General features: G+C 42.7%; 1 protein-coding gene across 5 annotated transcripts in view; it reads right to left on the minus strand.

Annotated features, from left to right (window-relative positions):
- The window catches only part of SRGAP1 (SLIT-ROBO Rho GTPase activating protein 1), a 139,026-nt gene that overhangs the window by 2,339 nt on the left and 113,768 nt on the right, over nucleotides 1-22,919 (minus strand). For 2 of the 5 annotated variants that reach the window (XM_057425554.1, XM_057425553.1), the window contains exons 15-21: nucleotides 21,642-21,776; nucleotides 11,476-11,581; nucleotides 9,289-9,513; nucleotides 8,058-8,137; nucleotides 1,204-1,384; nucleotides 490-624; nucleotides 18-363 (exon numbers count right to left, since the gene is read on the minus strand). In XM_057425554.1, the coding sequence (XP_057281537.1) occupies nucleotides 18-363; nucleotides 490-624; nucleotides 1,204-1,384; nucleotides 8,058-8,137; nucleotides 9,289-9,513; nucleotides 11,476-11,581; nucleotides 21,642-21,776 (1,208 nt within the window). Of the gene's footprint in view, nucleotides 1-17; nucleotides 364-489; nucleotides 625-1,203; nucleotides 1,385-8,057; nucleotides 8,138-9,288; nucleotides 9,514-11,475; nucleotides 11,582-20,263; nucleotides 20,524-21,641; nucleotides 21,777-22,919 lie in introns of those variants that run through there. The other 3 variants (XR_008974411.1, XM_057425555.1, XR_008974412.1) reach the window with 3 other exon arrangements.

A 22,919-nucleotide genomic window follows, 5' to 3' on the forward strand; every position in this document is an offset into this window, starting at 1 on the left:
ATAAAGGAAACACAAACCTGAGCTATTGACTCTGGGTCCAGTGGTTTATGGTCATTGAAACCTGTGTACTGACCGGATGACGTAGATCTTCTAATCGGAGGGCTATCAATCTTCTTTAGAGAATCATGCCTACTGATGTTGGTGAGACTGCCATGGCCAGGCCTGCGCCGCCTCTCAGGGCTGTCGGCATTGAGGTTGCGATTTTGAAGGAGGGCTCTGGGACTGCAGTGAGTTGCCAGGCTGGGGGAACCTAGATCCACAGATGAGTTGGAGAGAGGGTGAGGAGGGTGTACGGGGCAGTGACCATCACTGCTCCTGCCAGGGCGTCTTAGAGGAGGTGGAGGTTCTGATCTCTTCCGTTGCCTGCACCAATGAAGAAGTGGTTATAGGACAAGTCACAGTGACCCATCATCAACACGTGGAGAAGTGATTGCTGTGTTACCTGAGCTGTGTGCAGCACTACTGAAAACACGTTCTGCTCTAGCTTACCTTCCCAAATACACGTCGGAGTGACGGTCAGTGGGAGAATTCATGTCCTTTGATGATGACTTATCCTCAGTTATGGGTCCGCTGCTGGCCTCACTGTCTGCTTTCTGACTCAGGGTATCTGAGAAAGTATCATCCCTGAACAGAACACACACGGTGAGATGAGAAATCAATGAGTTAAGTGTGACAGAGAGTACTTTGGCACTCCCAGATATTTACCCCCTTATGCTTAGGAAACCAGGCATGTTTTAATGCACTGCAGCCCCTCCATGTCTCCAAAAATCCCTTATAATCCTTCTGTTTACTGAGCTCTTTACATTTCATATGTAACTTTCCTGTAGGGAAGAACTTTGTCATCCTTGGCAAAGTACATGCTTAATACTGTAAAACAAGAGTTGAAGGCTGCATTTCTCCAGCCCTTGCTATTCTAAAGTTAAATGTCAGCAATTGCTGCAAAGAGATAGTAAAATTAAAATAGGTGCAGTAACATCCGTCCCTTGGGAACATATCCATAAACAAGGTAGCTTAGCCTAGCAGTACCTTTTGATTAAGAGCTGTCAATTCAGGGCAGTGAAGACAGAGGCGTCCTGCACAGAAGGCAAATGTTTTACCTATCTGAGACTTCAAACCACTGTCCCATTGGGAAACCACTTTGTTAATGGCTTCAGTATGTTTTTACACCCCATTAAGAATCTAGTCACAGCAGACACTGCTTACATATCCTGCACCACTATGTACTGGTGAGGGACAAGGCCATCAATTCCGTTGTGCCTTCCTTCCCACCAGTCTTCAGATGCTCGGTGATAGAGCAGAAGCGAAGCTCCTTTCTTGAAAGAGAGTTCTCGTGCAGACCTTCCAACGTAGTCAAACTTTGCTATAGCTTCTATGGGCTCACACTCTGGGTACAGAGAGAAGAAGAAGAATAGTATCGGATTCCACACTGGCTTATCTGCTCCTTTTGGTTTCATAAACCGCATTTATTGCATTTTCTCAGCGCTCACTCTTATTGATCAGAGATCAGCTGAGCTAAGGCAGACTTCAGGCAGTCGTTATAATATATCTCTTACAAAGAAACATAATCAATCTGTGCCACAAGTGGAAAGCATCTGGGCTGCCTCACAAGCTGCAGAAAACGTAACAGCATACTCAAACATTACAATAGCTGCTGCTGGGACAGAGGCCTCTGCCTCCTGCTGCAAGGGCTCCTTCATGGCTGGGGCGTGGGATGGAGGCCAAAAATAAGAAGAACAAACTCAGATAAATAATCAGAGACCCGAGGAACCAGTTTGATAAAGGAAAAGTAAACTGGAGCATCATTAACATCTGCAGTGGCAAAGGAAGATGGGATTTATCTGTTCATGAGTAGGGATACTTTGCTTAATTGGGCGATGACATTTCTGTGTTTTACACGACGAGCATGCAGACCTAGTGAAAACCTAGTGTTTTAGTCAACACTGAAGCCCAGTGCTTTCATCTGCTTCCTTAACACCCTTTTTCAGTGAAGCAGACACCTAAGGATGAGTCCTCCGTAGGGGCAGTCCCTGTGCGGCCTGAAGCTGCCTGAGGTAGCTCTGCCTAATCCAGCATCCCACGTTCCTCTGGCTTCTGCACTGGAGACTGGTATTTTCCGAAGTCAAACACTGGTTATAGCAGTCCTGGCTAATCTTCTGTCACTACGTTGGTAAATCCAGCCTTACACTGGTGATGGACTCCGTCCTGTAACCTGTGCTTGGGTTGGAAACCAACTGACGTCAGTGAAAGGCCCCTGCTGAGGGTCTGCCTGCAGGTATCTTCAGAGCTATGCCTGGACACTGGCGAAACAGCTATGATTTTAGCACCTCTAATTTATTCTGCACAAAACTAAAAGTACCTGAGCACTAACTGTCATCACAGTCTCAAAACAAAAAGAAAAAACCTGCAAAATACAGGTTTAAAAATCACACACTTTGCTGAATGCAATAACTCAAGAGTCCCCCAAATGACAAATTTCTTTACATAATTAGAGCAATATTTAGATGGAAATTTAACATCTGGGCTAACGAATAGCATAGCAACTTTCTATCTGTACAAACTAAAATCACTGATGCTGTAACTCCCCAAAGAACCGGGCCAGTAATGAAAGCCACTGTCCCCTTATGACAATGTTTTGCACAGGAATGTCTTTTTAAAATTAACTTCATCCTGCAGCATGAAAACATAATGAAAGCACCGTTACTGAGGTTACACTTTACAGCTTGTTTCTTTAATAACTTGCCCAGCCTGCAGAAGGCTGCCTTGTGGTTTGCTGCTTCTGCAGTCAGGCTAAGAGCTCCTGTCAGCGATGACCTGCAGGGTGTTTAGGAGTTACAAACTCAGAACCTTTCCAAAGATGGCAGGCAGTGGTACGGGGAATTCACTGCTACAAATGCAAAAGTAATGTACGCTGGCAGAAATGACTTTGATTATATAAGTGTCAATGAGAACCTAGCAGTAGCAGTATTAACTCCTGAAAATGCGTCCCTACAGCATGGCTTGTTGGCAGCATTCCCTGGTGGGTGGGTGGGAGGGAGATGATAGGCTTCTTGGTTTGATGGTTTTTAGGCAAAGAAAATGTAAAGATGGCATAGAAGGAAACGTTCTGTAAAACTGGAAAATGTTTAATGCTGGTGCATATATACTAACATACAATCTTGCGGTCATTTCTAGATACTATGTCTATGGTCTATCTCTAACAGAAAGTACAGATGGGACAAAGCAGCTACAGGCATGGAAGGACCCCACTGCCAAATGAAAAGAAAGGAAACTAATAAACATGCCTGCTTATTTTGCATTGTGTTTAAGAGGGCAGTATTATGTTGAACGGCAATAATACAACACTGACAAAAGAACACTGTTTCAATACATATCATGCACGTTGCTTGTGGAATTCATTATAAGAAGGTATTACTGGGATCAGGCAGGACTGAAAAGGAGCAGATGTTTGTACGAACACGCTGTTCTCAGACTGCAGGTAAATTATGGGTTATGGAAGAGTGGGTCAAGAATTCACAAGCAAAAGCTCCCAGCTTTCAGAGAGCCCCTCACTAACTGGTAATACTTTAAAGAAACCCCAGCTGAACAAAAAACCTTTACAGCAAGAAAGAAAATCCCAGCTTTCCTGTACATATTTTCCTTTGACATTCTCTGAAGTTAACTGATAACGGTCAAGGGTACTGGATTTATCCATAAATCCCTACACTGATTATCTGTGGGATTTCCCATTTCTCTGCTAATTTCAACAGACCGTGCAGTATCCACATTTGAGTATACAGGTCTTTCTATTTACAAATTAATGGACTGAACTAGAAATAGCTCTATCTCCCTCAGTGGAATTACACTAATCTAAGTCTGGTGCATGATGGGAATCTGATTTTTGTATCCTTCCATTGCCTTCAAGACTCACACACTTTCTCAGAGGTCTGCCCCACTGGAATCAGCTGTATGAATTGGTAATGTACCCATAATGGATGTGACTTCTGAGACATGCTTGTTAGATTGCCTGGGTAAGAAATCCCAGCTCCTCAGGGGGAAGTGCCCAGTAGATCTCACACAGTTTTCTTAATAGAGGAAGAAGTAAGTGCAGGCAGACTTTACCATTTTGAAAGGGGCATTTTCTTTGCTTGAATGTTGCTTCTACATGGACGGAGCAAACAGTACTGAGACTGTACTTAAACAGTAACTCACCTTGTTAGAGGTCAAGCCTCAATAGTTAAAACCAAAGTACCGTGACAGTTACTTCTAGAAATAAATGCATTTTTAAAAGTGAAGTCATTTAATAATCAAGATTTACTGAATGACAAGCATTTCCAAAATAGCTGATGAAAGCTAAATTTGGGATCTGTAACTAAAATCTGTGTAGTACTGAATGTCTAATGGTAAAACTGACAGCTCGGAGGGCAATGCAATTGCGCTGCTATGTCCACACTGCGAGCATTTGCCTACAACAGCAAAAGGATTTGATGACATCCAGTATCTCACTAGCTATCACCTCCAGTGACTCAGGTGATGTTATGGAAGTGAAAAACTAGGACAAACTGAAGAACTGTGGGAAAAGCTTTTCTGCTTGCAAGAGCAGAAAAGGCAGAAGAAACACAAGTGCTAATTTCAATATTGGGATTGGAGTGCCAGACGTAGCACTAACCTCCCTACAGGGGCGGTGGCACTGAAGTGACATCGTGCTGCCCTCTCTGCCTCAAGGCACAAGGAGCTAAGGAAGAGAGGGGACACCATCCCCTGCACTTCTTTCTTGGGTGGAGGTGAAGGGGGTGGGTTGCTCTGCCCTTATTCAGATGTACCCTGGCTGTTGGGAACAGAGTTATGTCCTGGAAAGACACTATAGCCCAGTGTCTTTATCCCCCTTCTGCACCCCATCAGGGAATTTCCTTTTGCTTTGCAATTTCCAAGTCCTGTCTCCAGGACAGTGGTTCTCTGGCTGGGGAACAACAGCAGCAAAGAAATGTTGCAAGGTGTTGACAGAACAGAATTTGGCAAAATGCTGATCACAGCATGCCCTACTGAAAAGTGGGAAAATTACTGTGTGTTGGGGACAAAACAACAGCTTACAGTCTTACGTGTCCCTGTAATTTTTGTTTCCAGCAGAACTACCATCTCAGTTTTTACCCTCTGTTTATGAGATACCTATGAACAGTGTGATATATGTAAGGTTCCCCAGGAGAAACCCATCTGTTTAACTTCCTCAGGAAATTCCCTCTTACTTCCTTTGAAAACAAACCTAGCCACCCTTTTCCATGTGCCTCCAACAAGAACAAAAACCCCCCAGCAAATCAAAGTTAAAGGAAATATGCTAAAAACTGCTTCAGCAAAACATGAACAATATCCTCTGAGTCTTTACTATACAGGCACTTTCAGGTAAAGGCTCTTCTGCAGTAAAACAACAGATTTTTTGTGCATCAGATTCAGCATAAATGTTCTGAACTTCACATTTTTGACTTCATTTCCAGATTTAGGAGAAAGAAGAAACTTATGTGTTTTCCTTAACAGGGATAGTTTCTGCACATTTAAAGAAGACTGCAAACACTACAGTAAAAAGTGTCTCCTTCTCTTTCCTTCTTCCCTTTCTAGTGATCAACAGAATTATAAAACACTTCCGTATGTGATGCAGACTTGCTAATCTTTACCTTTGCAGCAGTATTTCGCCAGATTACAAACATTTTTGGGCTAACATTTCTCTCCAAACACAAATGTCCACTTCCTTTCTCAATGAATTACTTAAAAAGGTGCAATGGGGCAACCCAGATTAAATTCCAGACCAATCTGGTGAGCAAATCCCATGTCTTGAGCAGTTACATCGTTTATCAGAACTTTGTCCTGTTGACAGTTATTCTCTTCAGGGCTTGTCTTCACCAGTAACACAGTCATACCATAGGCAGCACCACAACAGGAATGTAAAACTGTTATTATAACACTGGTGAGGTAAAGCCCATGGTCATTGAGGCACAGGTGATGCACTATGTGATGCCACAGTCCTGCTCCTCTGGATCCTGGTGGTGTTTTAATCTTTCCTAGGCATGAAGTGCGTGCTTTAGAGTGCTGCTGAAAAGCTGCACTTCTTTTCCATACCCATACTGTCTCTCAGTTTGGTCACAGAACCCCAAAGCTGGCCCCAGCTGAACCAGTGTGTCAGCACACAAGAGAGTGTGTCAGGATTTCATTACTTCACTTGTGCTCTAAATGAGAGACAGACAGACTCAGAATCATAGAATGGTTTGTGTTGGAAGGGACCTTATAGCTCATCCAGTTCCAACCTCCCTGCCATGGGCAGGAACACCTTCCACTAGATCAGATTGCTGAAAGCCCTGTCCAACCTGGCCTTGCACACTGCCAGGGATGGAGCATTCATAACTTTCTTGGGCAGCCCATTCCAGTGCCTCACCACCATCACAGTAAAGAACTTTATCTTCCGTATATCTAACCTGAACTTCCCCTGTTTAAGTTTGAACCTATGACCCCTCATCCTGTCATTACAGTCCCTGATGAAGACACTTCTTCAGCTTCCACTCTTGCTTCGTACCTCCAACGGAAGAAGGAGCTCTTATGGAGTGTAGCTATACTATCTTGGGAAAATAAAATGCAATTATGAGTTTGTTCACACCATTTAGCAGAGCTGTGCCGTAGAAAGATGGGGGGTTAGCTCTACAGAGCTGATCAAGAGGAACCATGTACGGGCTATCTTGTAAAACTTCTGGCACTCCCTACTGTGGGTGCAGGCATGGGTTTACACCCCTAGGCAGAAGATTAACACTGACTTCTATCTTCAGTTTCCCACCACCTTCTGGGATGCCTGCTCACCCAACTGTCCCTCCTCTCCAAACATCTGCAGTGATAGACTGTGCCTGCCCCTCCTCACCATGGCAAAGGGGAAGAGGCAAGCAATCTGTCACTGACAGCTTGTCTACGTGACAAAACAGATGGGTTTAGCTACAGTGGAACTATGTTTACATTGTTCTGTGTGCAATGGGACCAGTGTAGCCAGGCTTCCTATAGATATACCTTCCTGTTCCCCTTCCCTATGGCAATCATCCCAGGCCCTAACCAGTATCCCTTATGATGTATTTTAAAAAACAAATCCCTTCTCTGTTGTAGCTCTTTTCCTCTCCTTCCTCCCTGTCTGTCTCTTCCTCTTCCTCCTTCCACACATCCTCTGAGACGGACAAAGGGAAGCTTAGCTAGGGTGCTAAGTGCATGTGTGCTGGTTGCTCTCTCTGGCTTGCCTGCTGGCCAGATATGCAGTGAGCTCATGCTGCAGCTCTTGTCTACAGGAGTGTTATTCTGAAACCTCCACCTCTAAATGGCTACTAATCGTCAGGAAAATGGGAGCTGCTAAATAATTGTGACACCTCTTTCCATCTGCAACACTTGCGTGAAACTGGGCAGAAGTGACTGGGAGGGCCACCTGAAGGATGGTCCAACTGAAATATATCACGGTCAGATACCCCTTTAGGAAATGTGGCTAAAAAGAATTCATATAACAGAAAGGCATCATTTTTTCCCATGGATATCTACTGCAATCAGAACTGTCAGAGTATATGTGATTAATATTTATAGCAAATGACTATTGTTCAGAAGTTTCACTGTAGGGGGTCACACATGTTTTTCAGTAGTTATAAATCCTTTCGATGAAACAGCTTTTAAATTCATATCAAAACAGAGTCCACTGAATGGCAAATATCCCTTAGCTGAAATACTTACAGACACAGTTGATAAGTTTAGTTTTTGCAGACAAAAGGTAAAGAGTCTCTAAAAATGTAACACTATATCAGAAAATAATATGTGCTGACTGAAATAGTTTCTCTCTTGCCCTTCCTGTGACTGTGCAAATCAAGAGAGAAGAAGGAAACAGCTGGTCAAACACAGATGAATCAGAGTGAAAAAGCACACAAACAGAGATTAGAGATTCTGGCTTTGCTACTGAACACCAGGACTGAAATCCCCTTCTTTCAAATAAGGCACAATGAGGAAAGGAGGAAGGTCTCCCGCATGAAACACCTGTAAAACTTACTCCCATCAAAGGCACAATAATGTGATAGACATACCGTCTTCACTGGTGTGGGGCTCTGTACTAGCATCCTGGTCCACTTCCTCTAATGTACCATGTTCGCTGTATGGGCTGTCACTGAAGGGAAACAAAAGGTCGAGCAGAGAAACACATGTATCAAAAATATGCCACCCCAAGAGATTATTTAAACTTATTCCTGCAATGTTATAAAGTTATGTGCAACATAATTCTCGTGACAGTCTATGAACACACAGCTACTAAAGAAGCCTACACACTCTCTTTCAAACTACATCTTCAGTTATCTGTAAGTTTCCAGAATCTTTGAATCCTTTATAAAAAGCATGCGTGTGTTGCTAGGAGAGTGTCCAGGTTTCAGCTGGGATAGAGTTAATTTTCTTCCCCATAGCTGGTGCAGTGCTGTGTTTTGGCTTGAGTGTGAGAGTAATGTTGACAACTCACTGATGTTTTAGCTGTTGCTGAGCAGTGATTATACACTGTCATGGCATTTTCTGCCTCTTACCCCACCTCACCAGTGAGCAGGCTGGGGGTAACAAGAACCTGGGGGACGGGACCCCCTTTGATCCTAACTGACCAAAGGGATATTTCATGCCATATGGTGTCACGCTCAGCACATAAACTGAAGGGAAAGCTGGCTGGAGGCTGCTGCTTGGGAACTGGTTGGGCACTGGTCTGTGGGTAGTGAGCAATTGTACATAACTTGTTATATATATTCTAATTCTTCTATAATTATTATTGTTATTAATGTCCTTATTATTTCCCCTTCCATTTCCGTACTATTAAACTGTCTTTATACCAACACATGAATTTTACTTTTTGTCCCTATTCTCTTCCCCATCCCACCAGGACAGAGAGGAGTGAGTGGCTGTGTAGTGCTTAACTACCTGCCGGGTTAAACCATGACAGAGGAGAAGGGAGCAGAGGGAAGGCTTCATAAGTTGACATTTGTTAGAGGTGGTTCACGGCCAGAGAGCCAGTTTCCTACCTGGCTGTGTGCTCTGCACAGTACACCTGCAGTTCCTGGCTGAACACAAGGGTAGCTTACTCCACAAAATGTAGGGAACCTCATCATGATTGCCCTTGCTTCATATATTTTTATAACTAGCACTTTTCTATGTGAACTTGAATGTTATTTTCATTTCTCTTCATACTTCTATAGTGTGCAAAAGTAATTCTGTACCACAGGAGTTTTCCAGACAACCAGCCTAATGAGTTTGTTAAGGAGATAGAAGGGTAATATTCTGACTTACCAGTAGTCATCTCCAGCCATACATTTTTCGTACACTGGGCCATCAAGTTCTTTAGCATCTGGAAAAATAGCCTCATGGTGGATGATGATAGTTTTGATTATCTCATTCACGTGTGCCTGACAAGACACCTGGTCTTGTATGTCTGGAACAGGCATCAGGGTTGGCCCAAAACAAATGGCCAGGTTGTATGGATCCATCATGTTTTCATCACTGTACTGAGAAAGGCTGTTGTAATAGAAAAAACAAGGAAAATTGTCTTTCCCTCTATGACTAACCTTATTCTGGAGAAACCTTATTTTCCATCACAATTTAGAGATTTCCTGTTCTCCTTGACACTTAATTCCACATGAAGTAACAAAACAAAAAAGGAGATTTCTTCAAGAGGCTATATACATTATAAAGTGACCTTATAGCATGAATATGTATGTATATGTATGTATGTGTTCTCACACTATTGTGTTTAGCATATGCTAACCTAAAGGGCTAATATAAAATGCATTAGCTGCTGCTGCTTCTATCTCATTGTGTTTATCCTTGGAGGCCCAAATGGACTGGATGCTAAGTGGATATACATGCCCATAATGTTTCATGAGACCTCGACACATCTCTTCCATCAACTGCCTATATAACTTAGGCAGACTGAATTGTCCTTCTGGAGGCAACACAGTGAGGCTGTGGGTCCTCTGCCCTTTGTGGTTCTGGACTGGACAAAGCCTAGAACAGCTTGATCTAACATTAGAAGCTTTGAGCAGGATGCTAGAGCAGGTGAGGTCTGCCATGAGGTTTGACGATTTCATGTGGCCAAGCAGGCATAACTGCATATGCAAAAAGCAGAATTGGATTTGCAGAAAGTCACACTATGGGAATGTTTTTTCCTGTGGATGCAACAAGACAATCTGGGAGTCAGCCTGCTTTCTGAATTGCATTCCTGTGGAGAGCACAGATGTACTTAACATGATTGTGTAACAAGTATAGCCTCATAGCTCTGGTCAATCTGTATGTCTAAGTAGAGGCCAAGCTGTGATATAAGCCTTCAAGACATTTACACAGTGTCATTTCTGGGGGCTGAATTCATGCTTCAAAGGAATGGTAATTTTCATAACACTTTAGGTCTCTGCCCCTCTTTAAAATACTGCTTGAAAGTGGTTCAGAAATTACCAGAAGAAAGGAAATGGGAACAGCTGTGAATGCAGGCACGCACACATAACCTGGCTGCAAAGATCCTGTTTCTATAGGAACAGACAGGATGGATGAAATGGGGAAGGTCACAGAGACAGAATGAATCAGCAGAGGGCAAATTTAGGAAAAAAAAAAGGAGGAAAAAGGCAACATGAAAACAGATACAGTAGGAAACGGATAACATGGCAGCTAGAATTGGGGCAAAGTGCACAAGAAGCAAAATTTTCAGTGAAAACACTGGGGTCAGCAAAACCAGAGAGGGCTGTGAAAGACTGGAGGACGAAACAGTGCAATTGCAAAACCTATCCTTTATTTTCTGAATGAAGAAAACAAAGGAGCTTTTCTGGGGTGATGAAGACACAAACACCACTTTCCCTTTCTGACACAACCCTCCTTCCAGCAGCTGCCTGTGTTTTGCAATGTGAGAACCAAGATACTTTATGTCAAAGCACACACACTGGCTATATGTCCTCTATACTGCTTGTCCTTTTAGCAGAATACAGAAGCAGCAACACAAAATCTCAGCCTGGGGGTGTCTAGCATCAAATAGGCAGCTTGTAGCTGCTTGAATATGCTGTTTATTTTTATCGTCAGGAGATTGAAATCAGCTTGAGATAAGGACAAAAAAAGAATATTCTGCTTTTAAATTGCATAACCTATTTTTAAGGCAGTTACAGTTTGTGTTTGTTAATTTTCTCATGAGCTTTTTTTTGTTACCAGCTTCAATGCTGTAACATAGTGTAGCCTGCACTCCCCATGTCAGACAACACTTTAATCTGTCTTCTTCTTACTACTACCACTACTCAGATTTCGACAAATGGAATTTTAATTTGAATGAAACCTGGTGTTTTCTTTCTATTTTCACTGCCAATTAGAAGATCGTATTTTGTGCTAAATGGAGCTTAAATGTAAATTCTACATAAAGTATGAATAAACCCAAAGAACTTCAATACAAGCAGAGGAAGGCAGATAAAGATACTGTAACTCAGGGAATTACAAAGCACTTACTGGTTAAGGAAGGCGAAGAGGTATCTCATCACTATAAGGACCGACCTGGGCAAAGTAAGGAGGAGTTTGCGGATGTTAAGAGCCCTCTCATAGAGATTGTCTATTCCTGCAATCAGAAGAAAGTATTTTAAGTCCCCTTTCATATGATGGTCTAACATAGCATTCAGTCAGTTTACTCAATTTACTTTGACTCTATCACCACACATCCCTAGCCAATACCTTCTCGTTTTGACCTATTAGAAAAATAAGAGTTAAAAGTCCTGCCTCTCGTTAAACCCACACACTTTAAAAAATAACATTTTAAAATATAAGAAATTATAAACCTGCCTAAGTCAAACCCTGGCCACTTGCTGAGCTGGACATCTCACAAACCCACAATACCTCAGGGAACCGAGGAAAGATGTTTGCGATCAGTTTCAAATACAGATTCATTCTCTTTACTTGAATGTTCATATCAGATGTAATATTCCAATCACTGAGCCTCTCTAATGAGTTTTCTTAATCAAATGTCCAGCTGTAAATCTCAGAATGGCAAATCAGATGTGTAAGCAGTGCTGTGGGGGATGTTTCAAATGAATGGTTATTTTCATAAAACAGTGTTTGGTTTATGGTTTTTCAGTGTGTAAGGAACAAACACAAACATTACATGTATTTTCCCAAATGATTTTATAGCAGTCCACCAAAATTCTTCTGAAGCCAGCAAAACAAGGTAAGCTTAATAAAAGCATCACTTCCTAATGTCTTATAATAAGGATGCATTATCTATCTTCTGTGTTGGTCAGAAAGATTATGCAGCTGCAAGTGGGGTAGTGATGGGATAAAAGCATAAGTTGCTTTTCAAAATATGTAATATATCACTGTTTTACTCAATGTGTTGTCTGTGCAAATGCCACTGTTAGAAACAACCTAAAATTTCAGCAATGCTTTTTATGTCAGCCAAGACAGAATGCTGCCATTAACAACATTAGGGGAAATCTCAGCGAACTACATGAGAAATACTGTCCAGTGGCACTGAAATGGACATCCAGAAATTTGGAAATGAGAAACAGGAGCTGATTCAATAGCTGAAAAGCCAACTTTACCATAAACCATGGTATTTAAGAGCACACCTTTTAAAAGAATTACTTACACATAAATGTTCTACTGTGAACAGAGTTCCTGGTGTTTATTTGCGCTCTCTGGTATGGCTATTTCTACCAACTAGCATTTGTTTGTAGATGCAAAATATGTGTTGACTTATGGTTCTTAGAATAACTGGTGTCTAGTAGTTAGTACTTTGGTGCCAAGAACTAAGCATAAGCAGAGCGTGTCCGGCAGCAAGACTTTCTGTTTACCAGTGCAGTAAGAAATGCCAGTGTAGTAAACTGGGGGGGTAGGGGGAACGTGGACTGTGGTACCTACTGCAGGAGCAGCAGAGCAGAACTGCTGAGGAGGTAAAAACCCATTCCCTGGCAGAGCAGCTGAAGGCTGGAACAGTGGCCCTGGTGAGAGCTGGTAGGGAAGAGGACCGCTGACAAGTTGTATAATTTATAACCCAATGAGTCAGCCTGAACCCAAACTCCAGCAGAAAATCAGTTCAAGCCATTACACTTTCCTCAAGTGGAGTATGGGACTTGAAATTTATGTTTCTGTCAAATCTGGACTGCATGAATCAAGAAGTATTTCGCTTACTGGTTAAGAACTGGCGTCCGTGGCAGGATGTGCTAAGCCTGGGAGCTGCTTGCACAGTAAGGATTCACAGAGCAACCACAATCTTCTTCTCCCTTTCTAGTACATGCAGCACCTTGGAGACACCAATGCTACAGACCCTCACTGCTGTTCTGCACTGCCCACAGACACCAGTTTTAGTGCAAGCCCTTTCTCCAGCTGCCTAAACTAAACCCCTCCCAATGGAAGAAGCCTGCCTGCATCAGTTAGGGTGCCTTCTGAGTCTCTGGCTCAGCTGACCTTCCCCCTGACACGCCTGTCTGCAAATCTCTCTAGACAGAGTTATAGGTCTGGGTGGTTTTGAGCCTGTGTGCATGTGCACAGGTAGGTAGGTTTTCTATGGAGTGGGGCTGAAGGAGGAAGGTCCAAAGGCACTTTGGTTATGTTTTTCAATAGTCCTGCCTTAGCAGCAGTGCTGTAGGGTGCTGTGGCACAGCTTTTCCACTGTTGTTGGATGCGGGAAGGCGGGGAGAAGTTGTGACACAGCACCAGGACCTGCCTTCCGCATTACAGCCTTTGCTGGCTAATGCTTTGTGCTGCAGACCTGCCCCTTCCAGCCAGATCTGGAGACAGGCCCTGGACCAGGTTCAGTCATTGCTGAACTCAAATCAGATCCAAGAAATGCACTGGCTGGGCTCCAGGTGTGTCCAGCAGCTCCTTCCAGCAGTGTGCTACCTGTCTGGATGCAATAGCTCTGTCCAAACTAGTGAGCTAAAGCAGGATGGGCTATATAGCCTTGAACACCACTAGGCAGCTACCACACAGTACTTGTCACACTCTCCAACGTGCCTGTGGTCTGTGCCAACTACAGCTCTTTCAAGCAGTTCCTAGACATGGTTCACAAGATGCATGAGCCAGGAACTGGTCCCAGTAGGCAGCACGGGCATGCACAGTCAGTCCAGAGAGTTTGGCTGTATGACCATGTGTTGAGCTATCCCTGCTGCTCTACTAGGAGCACAATCAGTACTAATTACTAGCAGGTCACCTCTGTACTGAAACACTTACAAGTTATACATGCTGGAATAAGGTGTGTGTATTTCTAATACCTTCCTGGTAACCCAGTCCCAGCCTGCATGAGAGCCCCTTTATTGAAAATCCAAACTACAGCCAAGTGCAAAATTCATGTGCTTTCCATGATTTCCTTGTTTTTCTTTCTCTGATTTGGTTTAAAGGAGATAGGTAATAAAGTTATGTATTAATGTTATGTATTTGCATGCTGCTTTTAAATTAGGAGCCAAATGTCATGATTTCTTGTGAGCATGCAGTGTGCATTTGGGTATGTAGGAAAGGAGGAGTGAATATAGAGCAATCTTTCTGCATCCAGGCAGAAAGAATTAGCAGCTCCGCTGCTTCCCATGCAGAGCGAAGAGAAAGCATTGCTTTGCCTCTACCAGCTTTGCTGAAGAGAACCTTAGGGCAGAACAGGCATCAAAGCTACAAGCTGCCTGCTGCAAGGAATCACCGGCAATTCCAACACTGCAGAAAGCTGGCTGCGTCCCCCACTCTTACAGCAACTTCTGTTGGAGGCCTTATTTCCATTACTCTGATTTTCAAGAATTGTAATTAGCCCTACCTCAGCACCCGGTCAGGTATTACCCCGTTCTCAGCGAAGAAAGCTGATGTGTTGACATTACATAACTTGTTCTAATAGCGCAATTAGCTACCAAGCAGAAAAGAAATCAGGGGATTTGAAAACTGGTTCATTACTCTAATGATGAGACTCACATTCTCAGACATAAGCAACAGGACAAGCCTCTGGCAAGGCCAAGCGCACTGAGAACAAACGTGGTTTTCTCAATGTGGAGTGAGGGAAAGGAAATCTGTGCGAAGGCCACGTGAATATCAACCACAAATCAAGACTACCATCAGGTAAATACCACAAATAGAAATGGTTGTTGTTCTGTAGTCCCCAGTTCTCAGAGCAGAGCAGAACTTCCGGAGCACTGCTCTGACACACCTGCCTTCCAGACCCATCTCAGGCACAGAGGGTAAACCCACAAGCAGGAGAGTTTCCTGCCAGCCAGACAAGAAGGTGTTTGGTATGGGAACACCGTGCTCCTGTCAAAGCGGAGCTACAGTGCAACACAGAGCACACGAGACACTTGTGGGGTGAAATGAGAGAAGGGGAAGAGGCCAGCTTCTGGGATTCATGACTACCGTGCTCTGTGGAAGAGAGGGGCACACGTGTCCAGAACTATTAATGTATTTTTATCAGACAACAATGGAGCAAAGCACTCCAATAACAGAAGGAGCTTGGTTTTCTCTGCGTCCATAACACTATCTAGGCATCTAAGCATCAGAGGTGCCTGGGTTCTACAGAGCCTCCACTTGGTAGTACAAAGAATGAAAAGCAGAGAGCTCAGAGGACTCTGCAGGTCATTTAAGTCTACAATCTCACCCTCTGACTTCACCTTAGAGATGTCTGTGCAACTTGCTCATAAAATCCTCCAAAGAAGCAGATCACAACCTTTACAAGAGATTCTGTTGCAGTGCAATTCTGCATTGCTCCTGGAAAAGATTTATTTACTGATCTCCCATGGACTTCCTTTGCAAACACTTCTTTGTCCTTGAACTGGATGAGTGAATCCAGATGAGACTAATGTCATTGCATAAATGGAAGAATTACTCATCAGCTAGCTGCCTCTTTGGGCTAAGGACCAGTTCTCAATAGCATGAGACAGGCATAAATCCTAGCTACTCAAGCCTTAAAAGGTGTCATCTTCAGCCTCCAAGATCACTGGAACCTGTTCTGGAGAAGTGGTGTCACCTTTGCTTACTGCAGAGACACACAGAATCAATGAATGTCCGCTCTTCTCTTCCATGAGATGTAACGCATTTTAACCACTTCTGAAGTTTTTGCAAACGGAGACTCTAGAGTGGGACAGATCAAAAGTGAACAACCTGCCTCAGAACAGTAAAGGAAAACTGAGAGGGGAGAAAACACAGCTGAAGCCTGCGTTTCTCACTGTGTTTACTGCGAAAATGTGTTTCAGTTAAATAGGTTTAACTGAAGCCCCCAAATACAAATAAACCAAAACTAAATTATAAATGAAGACACGGATCCATTCATCCCACGTAACATCAATAAAACATAAATTTAAACTTTAATTAAGGAATAATCCTGGAGTTGGAGAGCATAAAAACCAAAATAAATATTCAAATACACAAATGCATCACAAACGGTGATGGGGACCAAAAGACTTTTGCGAGAGAGCAGTTGCTGGTGGTTCTGAAATATTTTGGGCCAAGTGGACAACTGCATGCCTTTATCACTCTGCTTTAGCTGAAAATTCTACAGAAGCACTGTACTTTTCCTGGCCTCTCCTGCACTGGTGGTGAGACACGGCTATTCAACAAGGAGAAGATTCAGGGTGGGAGCAGTCTGAGCTCAGAAACATGAGTTCTAAATTGTGTGTGTTCTGCCACCCTCTGTTAACAGACAGCGTCCGTGGCCAAGCTCAGTAGTAACAAAGGAACTGCAAACACTTGGCAAAGGGAAGATAAAGATATTATTACTGATCAGAACATGTGGAAGGAGAAACCTTGTGTCAGCAGTGAATGAACTGTGCTACACTAACAGCCAGTGCTGTGCAAGCCAAGCATATTTCACAGGCAAAGGGAGCATGAAGGAGGAAGAAGAAAGCAGACAATGGTATAATGAAAGAGATCTTTCTCCCTTAGGACCCCTGTTCTGAGGGATAAAATCCACTGTGGTATCTTTGTGGGGTCACTCACTACTTTCACTTGGCGTGGTGCCTCCTAGTAACACAGTGAATGCCTAATGTGTATTTTACACACCCGCTGAGCATCAAATGGGACCGAGTTATTTGTAGATGTCATTTTTATGGTCAATTCGCAGCTGACAAGTAATCCACATGTATATGTATTAGTGCTGGTTAACAACTTGTGCCTCTTTCTACTTTGGTAGATGAGTCCAATCCAACTCAAAAGATATGTGTGTATTAACTCAGCAATGCCACTTAATGCTCTAGAGATCTATTTAAGAAAGCATTACAGGAGGACAAACACAACTCCACTGTCACTTAGGCAAGGAAATAGTTTTCATTTTGCTGAAACTTTTTCAAGAAGAGTTGACAATTCAGAATATGGCTTTTTACTTTCTAAGTAATGGGCAATAGCCTGGAAAAGCAATAAAATTGTTTCCTTTCATAACATTTATACCTTTAGGTAAGCAGCTACTGCTGTCAGCAAAGGACTGAAATTATGAAAATCAGGAGGAAAAAAGATGTAAGCTTTCACACATCCTGGCATCTTAGTATATCAAATTTAAGGCAACAGAGATGAAACCATGGAGAATTATAATGACCTGAGCAGAAGCTAAGCAGTTTGGGTAGGTGAGATGTGTTTGCTGCTGCACTGCACAGCTATGTATGCAAAAATGAACTGTAATTCATGTGTATAAGAACTCAACATCATGAGAGGAACTGCAGCGGCCCAGCAGTAAATGTGAGTTATGGCCAGCCCTAAGCGTAGCTTCAGTACCTCCTGCCTTGATGCAACTCCTGTTACAAGTATTTTGCTTGTGTTGGGCCCAACCTGTTTCTACAAAGGGACAGAAAGAAGCGCAGTACAACACTCCTCCCTTACCCCAACCTTCTTTTACCCCCTGTGTTGTCAACTGCTGAGAGCACCAATAGTGGCCACTCCTTTTGCCCATAATGATATGGATTCTTTACATTCTGTCCTGCCTTTCATGCTTGCTCTGGAGAAGTCGTAATTTGCCCCAGATTTTATCTAAAACAGTTCATAAACCCAAACAGAACAACACTGTTCTCATGAGTCTCATTAATACAAATTGCCCTAAAAGCCACAGTCACGTTGCACTGTTTCCGCTGTATTTACAAAAGGGAAAGCATTAAATCACAGTGCTCTATTTCATTTGGAAATACATGCATAAATGCAAAGGAATTCCTCAGTGCCTATACTGAGGAAAGGTTTATTCTGCAGCTGTAGCCTCAATTATGCTTGACATCCATAACTAAGTACTTCAGTTTCAAGGGGTTTTTCACTGGCAATGTTACATTTCCATATACAATGTGTGACATTCTGCCCTTTTACAGTTTTATGTGAACATTAACTTTATGAATTTGCTTTCTGCCTTCCCCCTTCTATAACAACTTCTGCCAACGATTAAAAAAACCACAGTGACATTTACCTTGAAAAGCTATTTGAACACCATTTAGTGTTTATTCTTTTCCTTGCTGTCTACCAGACAGTGAATGAGATATGAATTAACATATTTAAACCCCCTTAATTAAAAATGTGAAAGCTTTCTAGACTTTACACATCAACTGTGACCTATACAAGTTACCGTAATGTGCGTTCTCACAGAGGAAAGGGGGCCTGGCCCTGCTCCCATTGTCATGAAGACCAATATACTTACTATGTGAGGCCAAATGAGCACAGAAAAAGAAACTGATGCAACTATGACAGGTTCAGCGTTTGAAGGGGGAGAAAAATCTTGCCCAGACTGTCTTCCTTTTTGTAAGATATAGGAAGCTTTAAAGTTAAATGACAGCAATGGAAAGGATCTTTGAGACAGAGAGTTTTTGGTAGCACGTGCCACGCAGGTGCTAAGTGTGACAGGCAGTCTGCTCTGAAATGCTTGCTGGCTTTTTGGTTTATGGTTTGTTTTGTGTTATTCCCTGGAAGTGCTGGATCACTTAGCAAAGCGCATAGAGTAGGTACACAGCTGTAAAAACACTCCACCTTAGGCTTTGCAGATTATCAGAAGACACAGACACACTGTTCCCCTCATGTGGTTCTGGGGCTGCCTGTGGGTGCAAGACACAAGAGCTGCTTCTTTCTCTACACACATCACATTCAATCCCCTCTCACTGTGACAACACAAAGCAAACTCACCCCGATGTGCTCAAAGAGAAAACAGCTTTTATCCTGCCTTCTTCCCCCTGCTAAAGGAAGGTGCTGACATGTCATTTCACTGTGACCCTAATGATAACCTTGTGGAAACCAAACCAAACAACAAAATAATCCTCCCTTGGCTTCCTCCAAAACCTGCCAGAAGCAGATCTGGGACTCTTAAAACACCTTATCAGGAAGAAATTTTCTGCTTTCTCCTGTAACAGCAATAGCAGCAGTCAAACTTAGCAGAACTACTCAGTCATTACACCTCGTTTTGACAAGTTGCTGTAGAGATGATAATCCAGATTTACGACAGGCTCAGAGAACAGCCAGTCTAAACCAGGATCAGATGGCACCACCTCTTTCCAAATAACTGTCCCATTCTAAAACATTGCTGTGAAAAACAGTGGCTTTGTTCCAGACTATTGGTTGTTACTGACTTCAGCTCTTTTGAACGAAAATAATCTGTTGTCTCCCTTAGACATGCAATAGTTTGACACTCTCTAAGGAAACTAAGACTTAACACTAGGGATCTAGTATTCATCAACTTTTTCTTTACGGTTCTCAATAACAAAAGACCATTTAGGGATAACTGAACTGGATTTCTCTCAGACAGTGATGCTCTGAGAAGCTGGTCAATCTCTCCCACCTGCCCAGCTGCCATGTACACATAGTCCACCGAACTTCTACCCCTCTTTCCAAATACCCCGCTCCGTCTTCAGAAACTTCAATGGTGAATGGAAACTCTCTGAAATGACTCGCGTTCCTCTTCTTGGAACACAGTTAAAAGGTTGTTTTGGGGAAGTATTTTTGTATCTCGTAAGAACTCACTTCTGTAATTTCTGTCAGCTGAATACTCATTCTTGGTATTTTACAATTCTCTTTAAAGCTCTACAACACAGCAGAGTGCAACACCATCTTCACACACAAGAAACAGCATTTATATTTTTCTCGATGCTTAGTCAAAATAATAAAGTCATAAAGAGATCCAACGGCCAGGATCTCACACCAGAAAGTTTGAAAAGGAAATCTGGTATGAACGTTTAACGATGAAAGTGATTAATCATTTGAACAGCTTATCCAAGAATGCGGCAGGTTTTCTGTCAGATCAAGACATTAAATGGATACGTTTCTCCAGAAGACATGCTTTAATTCCTCCAGAAGCTATGGAAATCAGCGCAGGATTATTAGGTGAAGTTCTATCATCCCTGTCATGCAGAAAATCACTCAGTCAAAATGATCCTTTTTTAGATTTCAATTTTTCTGACTCGCAGACATTTTCTGGGCTGTGGCACCACAGCCAGCTAAAGCTGAACTCAGGCAGAACCAAGATTATGCTTGCTACAGAGACAGTGTCTCCCTCAGTATCCGGGCTCAGACTGTTAAACTGTGGTTTTGAGGTCCTTTTGGACTCCTCAGTACCATCAAGTCTGTGAATAGCAACAGCTGTGGAAAACCCTGTAAAAAATGAAACACAGAGTATTGCACACAGCCCTGGTCACAGGGATCCACATATTTGCAACCTCCAGGCTGAGCTACTGCAATCCTCCCTATGTGGGAAGGAAACCACAGACGTTGGGTTCCCCCAGCAGGGACCAGAAAAGCCCATTTAATGGCCAACCCAGGACACTGCACACACCAGTCTGTGGTCATACCCGTTGGGCTGGGTTTGGAGAGCGCCTGCCCTAATTAATATCCCAAAGGTCTGTCCCACGTTACCTGTGACACTGCCTCTTCCTCCATTTGGCTGATGCAGACAAGCTATAAAGGAAGGGTTGCAAGGAGGAAATTCTTCCACAAAGTATGTACCTCTGACCACTTCTAATGGACCCACAGAGAACAGTAAGCCTACTGATGGTTGGCTTGGCCTTACCCCTCCTCAACATCTGGATGGATCTGTGAACTGGAAGAGGTTTGTACATGCCAGAGCAATTCACTCAACCACTGAGAACTTCCTAAATTACTACAACCTCTCCGTGTCCGGCTATGAACACCAGCAGCGCACAGACCCACGCAGTGCTCCTCCATGGCATCCTATTACAACTTGCATGTTGGAAGACAGACTGGGCTCTTCCACAGGCAGCACTCAGCTGCTCCGCTCCATTCCTGGACAGAAGGGTTTTCCTGCTAGTTGGATTGTGGGTTTTAAGCTGAGCACAATAAAGGTCCAGAACCACACAATGTTGAGCAGTTAGGTGCTTATTAACCAGTGCCGTCTCCAAGCTGTGGGGCATGAAAACCTTTGTGGGAAGTAATGTACTCTGTTTGCACGGTCGTGACTTCACCCCCTTCTGTTTGCCCCAGCGCACAGAGGAAAACAATAATGCGTTTAAATTTAACTGTCTCTTGTATACCAACAGATATTCTTCCTGCCCCATTAAACAAAGAGTTTTACTGTACATTAATCCCACTGGAAAAAGAGAACAACCACAGCTGTGAGTATGACTAATGACTGACATTACAGATGGCAAACAAATTGTGTCAGAAAAATCTGCAAAGTTAGCTCTTTTTTCAGGCCACTACTGTATAGATGAAAGTAAAATTCTATTGAAAAAGAAACAGAGATTTCTACTTACTGATACAAGAAATCAGATCATTAAATCTTTCCTTAGGAAAGACAGGATTTTCCAGCCCTCGGAAATAGAGCTTCAGTACTCCAGCAACTGAGTTAATGTCATGGTTACTTTGGTCATCTGCCAAAGGATTTTCACCTTAAAAAGTAAATAAAGTGAATGAAACACACACGCAGGAGCATTCTTGCATGCAACATTTTTATAAGTGAGTGACACTTCGGGGGTTTTTTGGTTTTAGTATGTGGGAGGTGGCAAGGCAAGCATTCAAGTAAGATAATAAACACTGATTTAGAAATCCCAGGCTATGATTAAACTAAAAATGGCAGCCTAACTAAAGCTTCCTTTAAATTACCTAACGGAGTGATCTCTTAGGTCCTGAACTTCCAACTAGGTATTTACAGATATGTTGCGATTTACAGTTAGCAAAGTAAAAAAAGCCAAATGTTCTTAATTGACTCAGGTTTTGTAGACTCTCCTTTGACAAACTGAGTTAGACAACTCTCTGAATTGGAAACCTGTCTTCATTCTGAAAAATTAAAACATTCAGGAATACGTGCAACCATTTGGTGAAAACACTGCTTCCATTTGGTGAAAACACTGTTTAGGAACTGGAACCGTAAACTGAAAGAGCAGCCATGACTGAACCACGTGTCATTTTAAAGACATAATCTTTGTTCTGAAACACTTTAAAATGTATGTATCTTCCCGAATAACACTGGAATAAACACTGGGATAAAACACTGTTATTATTCCAGAATAACACTGGAATAAACAGTTAACAGTAAGGTAGACTTAGAAGCTGGAGAACAGGAGGATGTGGCTTCACTTAGCATGTAAAAACATCTGCCTCAAGTATCTTGTCAAAGATGATATCAGGTTTAACAAGATACACAACTAATCCTGAGGAGAAAAAATACTGTGCGTATGTTCTTCATGCTTTCAGTCACCAGACTTACTGCTCCAAGGGTTTTCTCATTAGCAGATGATCTGCAAAAGCTTTTTCTGCAAATTAAAATCCCACCTGCTATGAGCCAACGAAAAAGAAAGCAAAATCAAAAAACCCCAAGTAACTAGTATTGTTTTAACCCAATTAGGGGATTGCTGGATCCTGGCTCCCCTTGCAGAGCAATCCTAGGCTGGGTGTTGCAAGCCACTCTTGTTTAAAGTCAGTTTTCACTTCCCAGTATCTTTCCCATAATTCCTTCTCTGGGGCTGGAGTTTCCTTCGGGAGCAAAAGCAGTTGTTGAAAATGGAATAAGACTCTTTTACAGCCTGCATTCT

Source organism: Pezoporus wallicus, unplaced genomic scaffold (genome assembly GCF_028554395.1).
Source record: "Pezoporus wallicus isolate ANWC-B61680 ecotype Strahan unplaced genomic scaffold, APGP_CSIRO_Pwel_v1 contig_4722, whole genome shotgun sequence".
NCBI lineage: Eukaryota > Metazoa > Chordata > Aves > Psittaciformes > Psittacidae > Pezoporus > Pezoporus wallicus.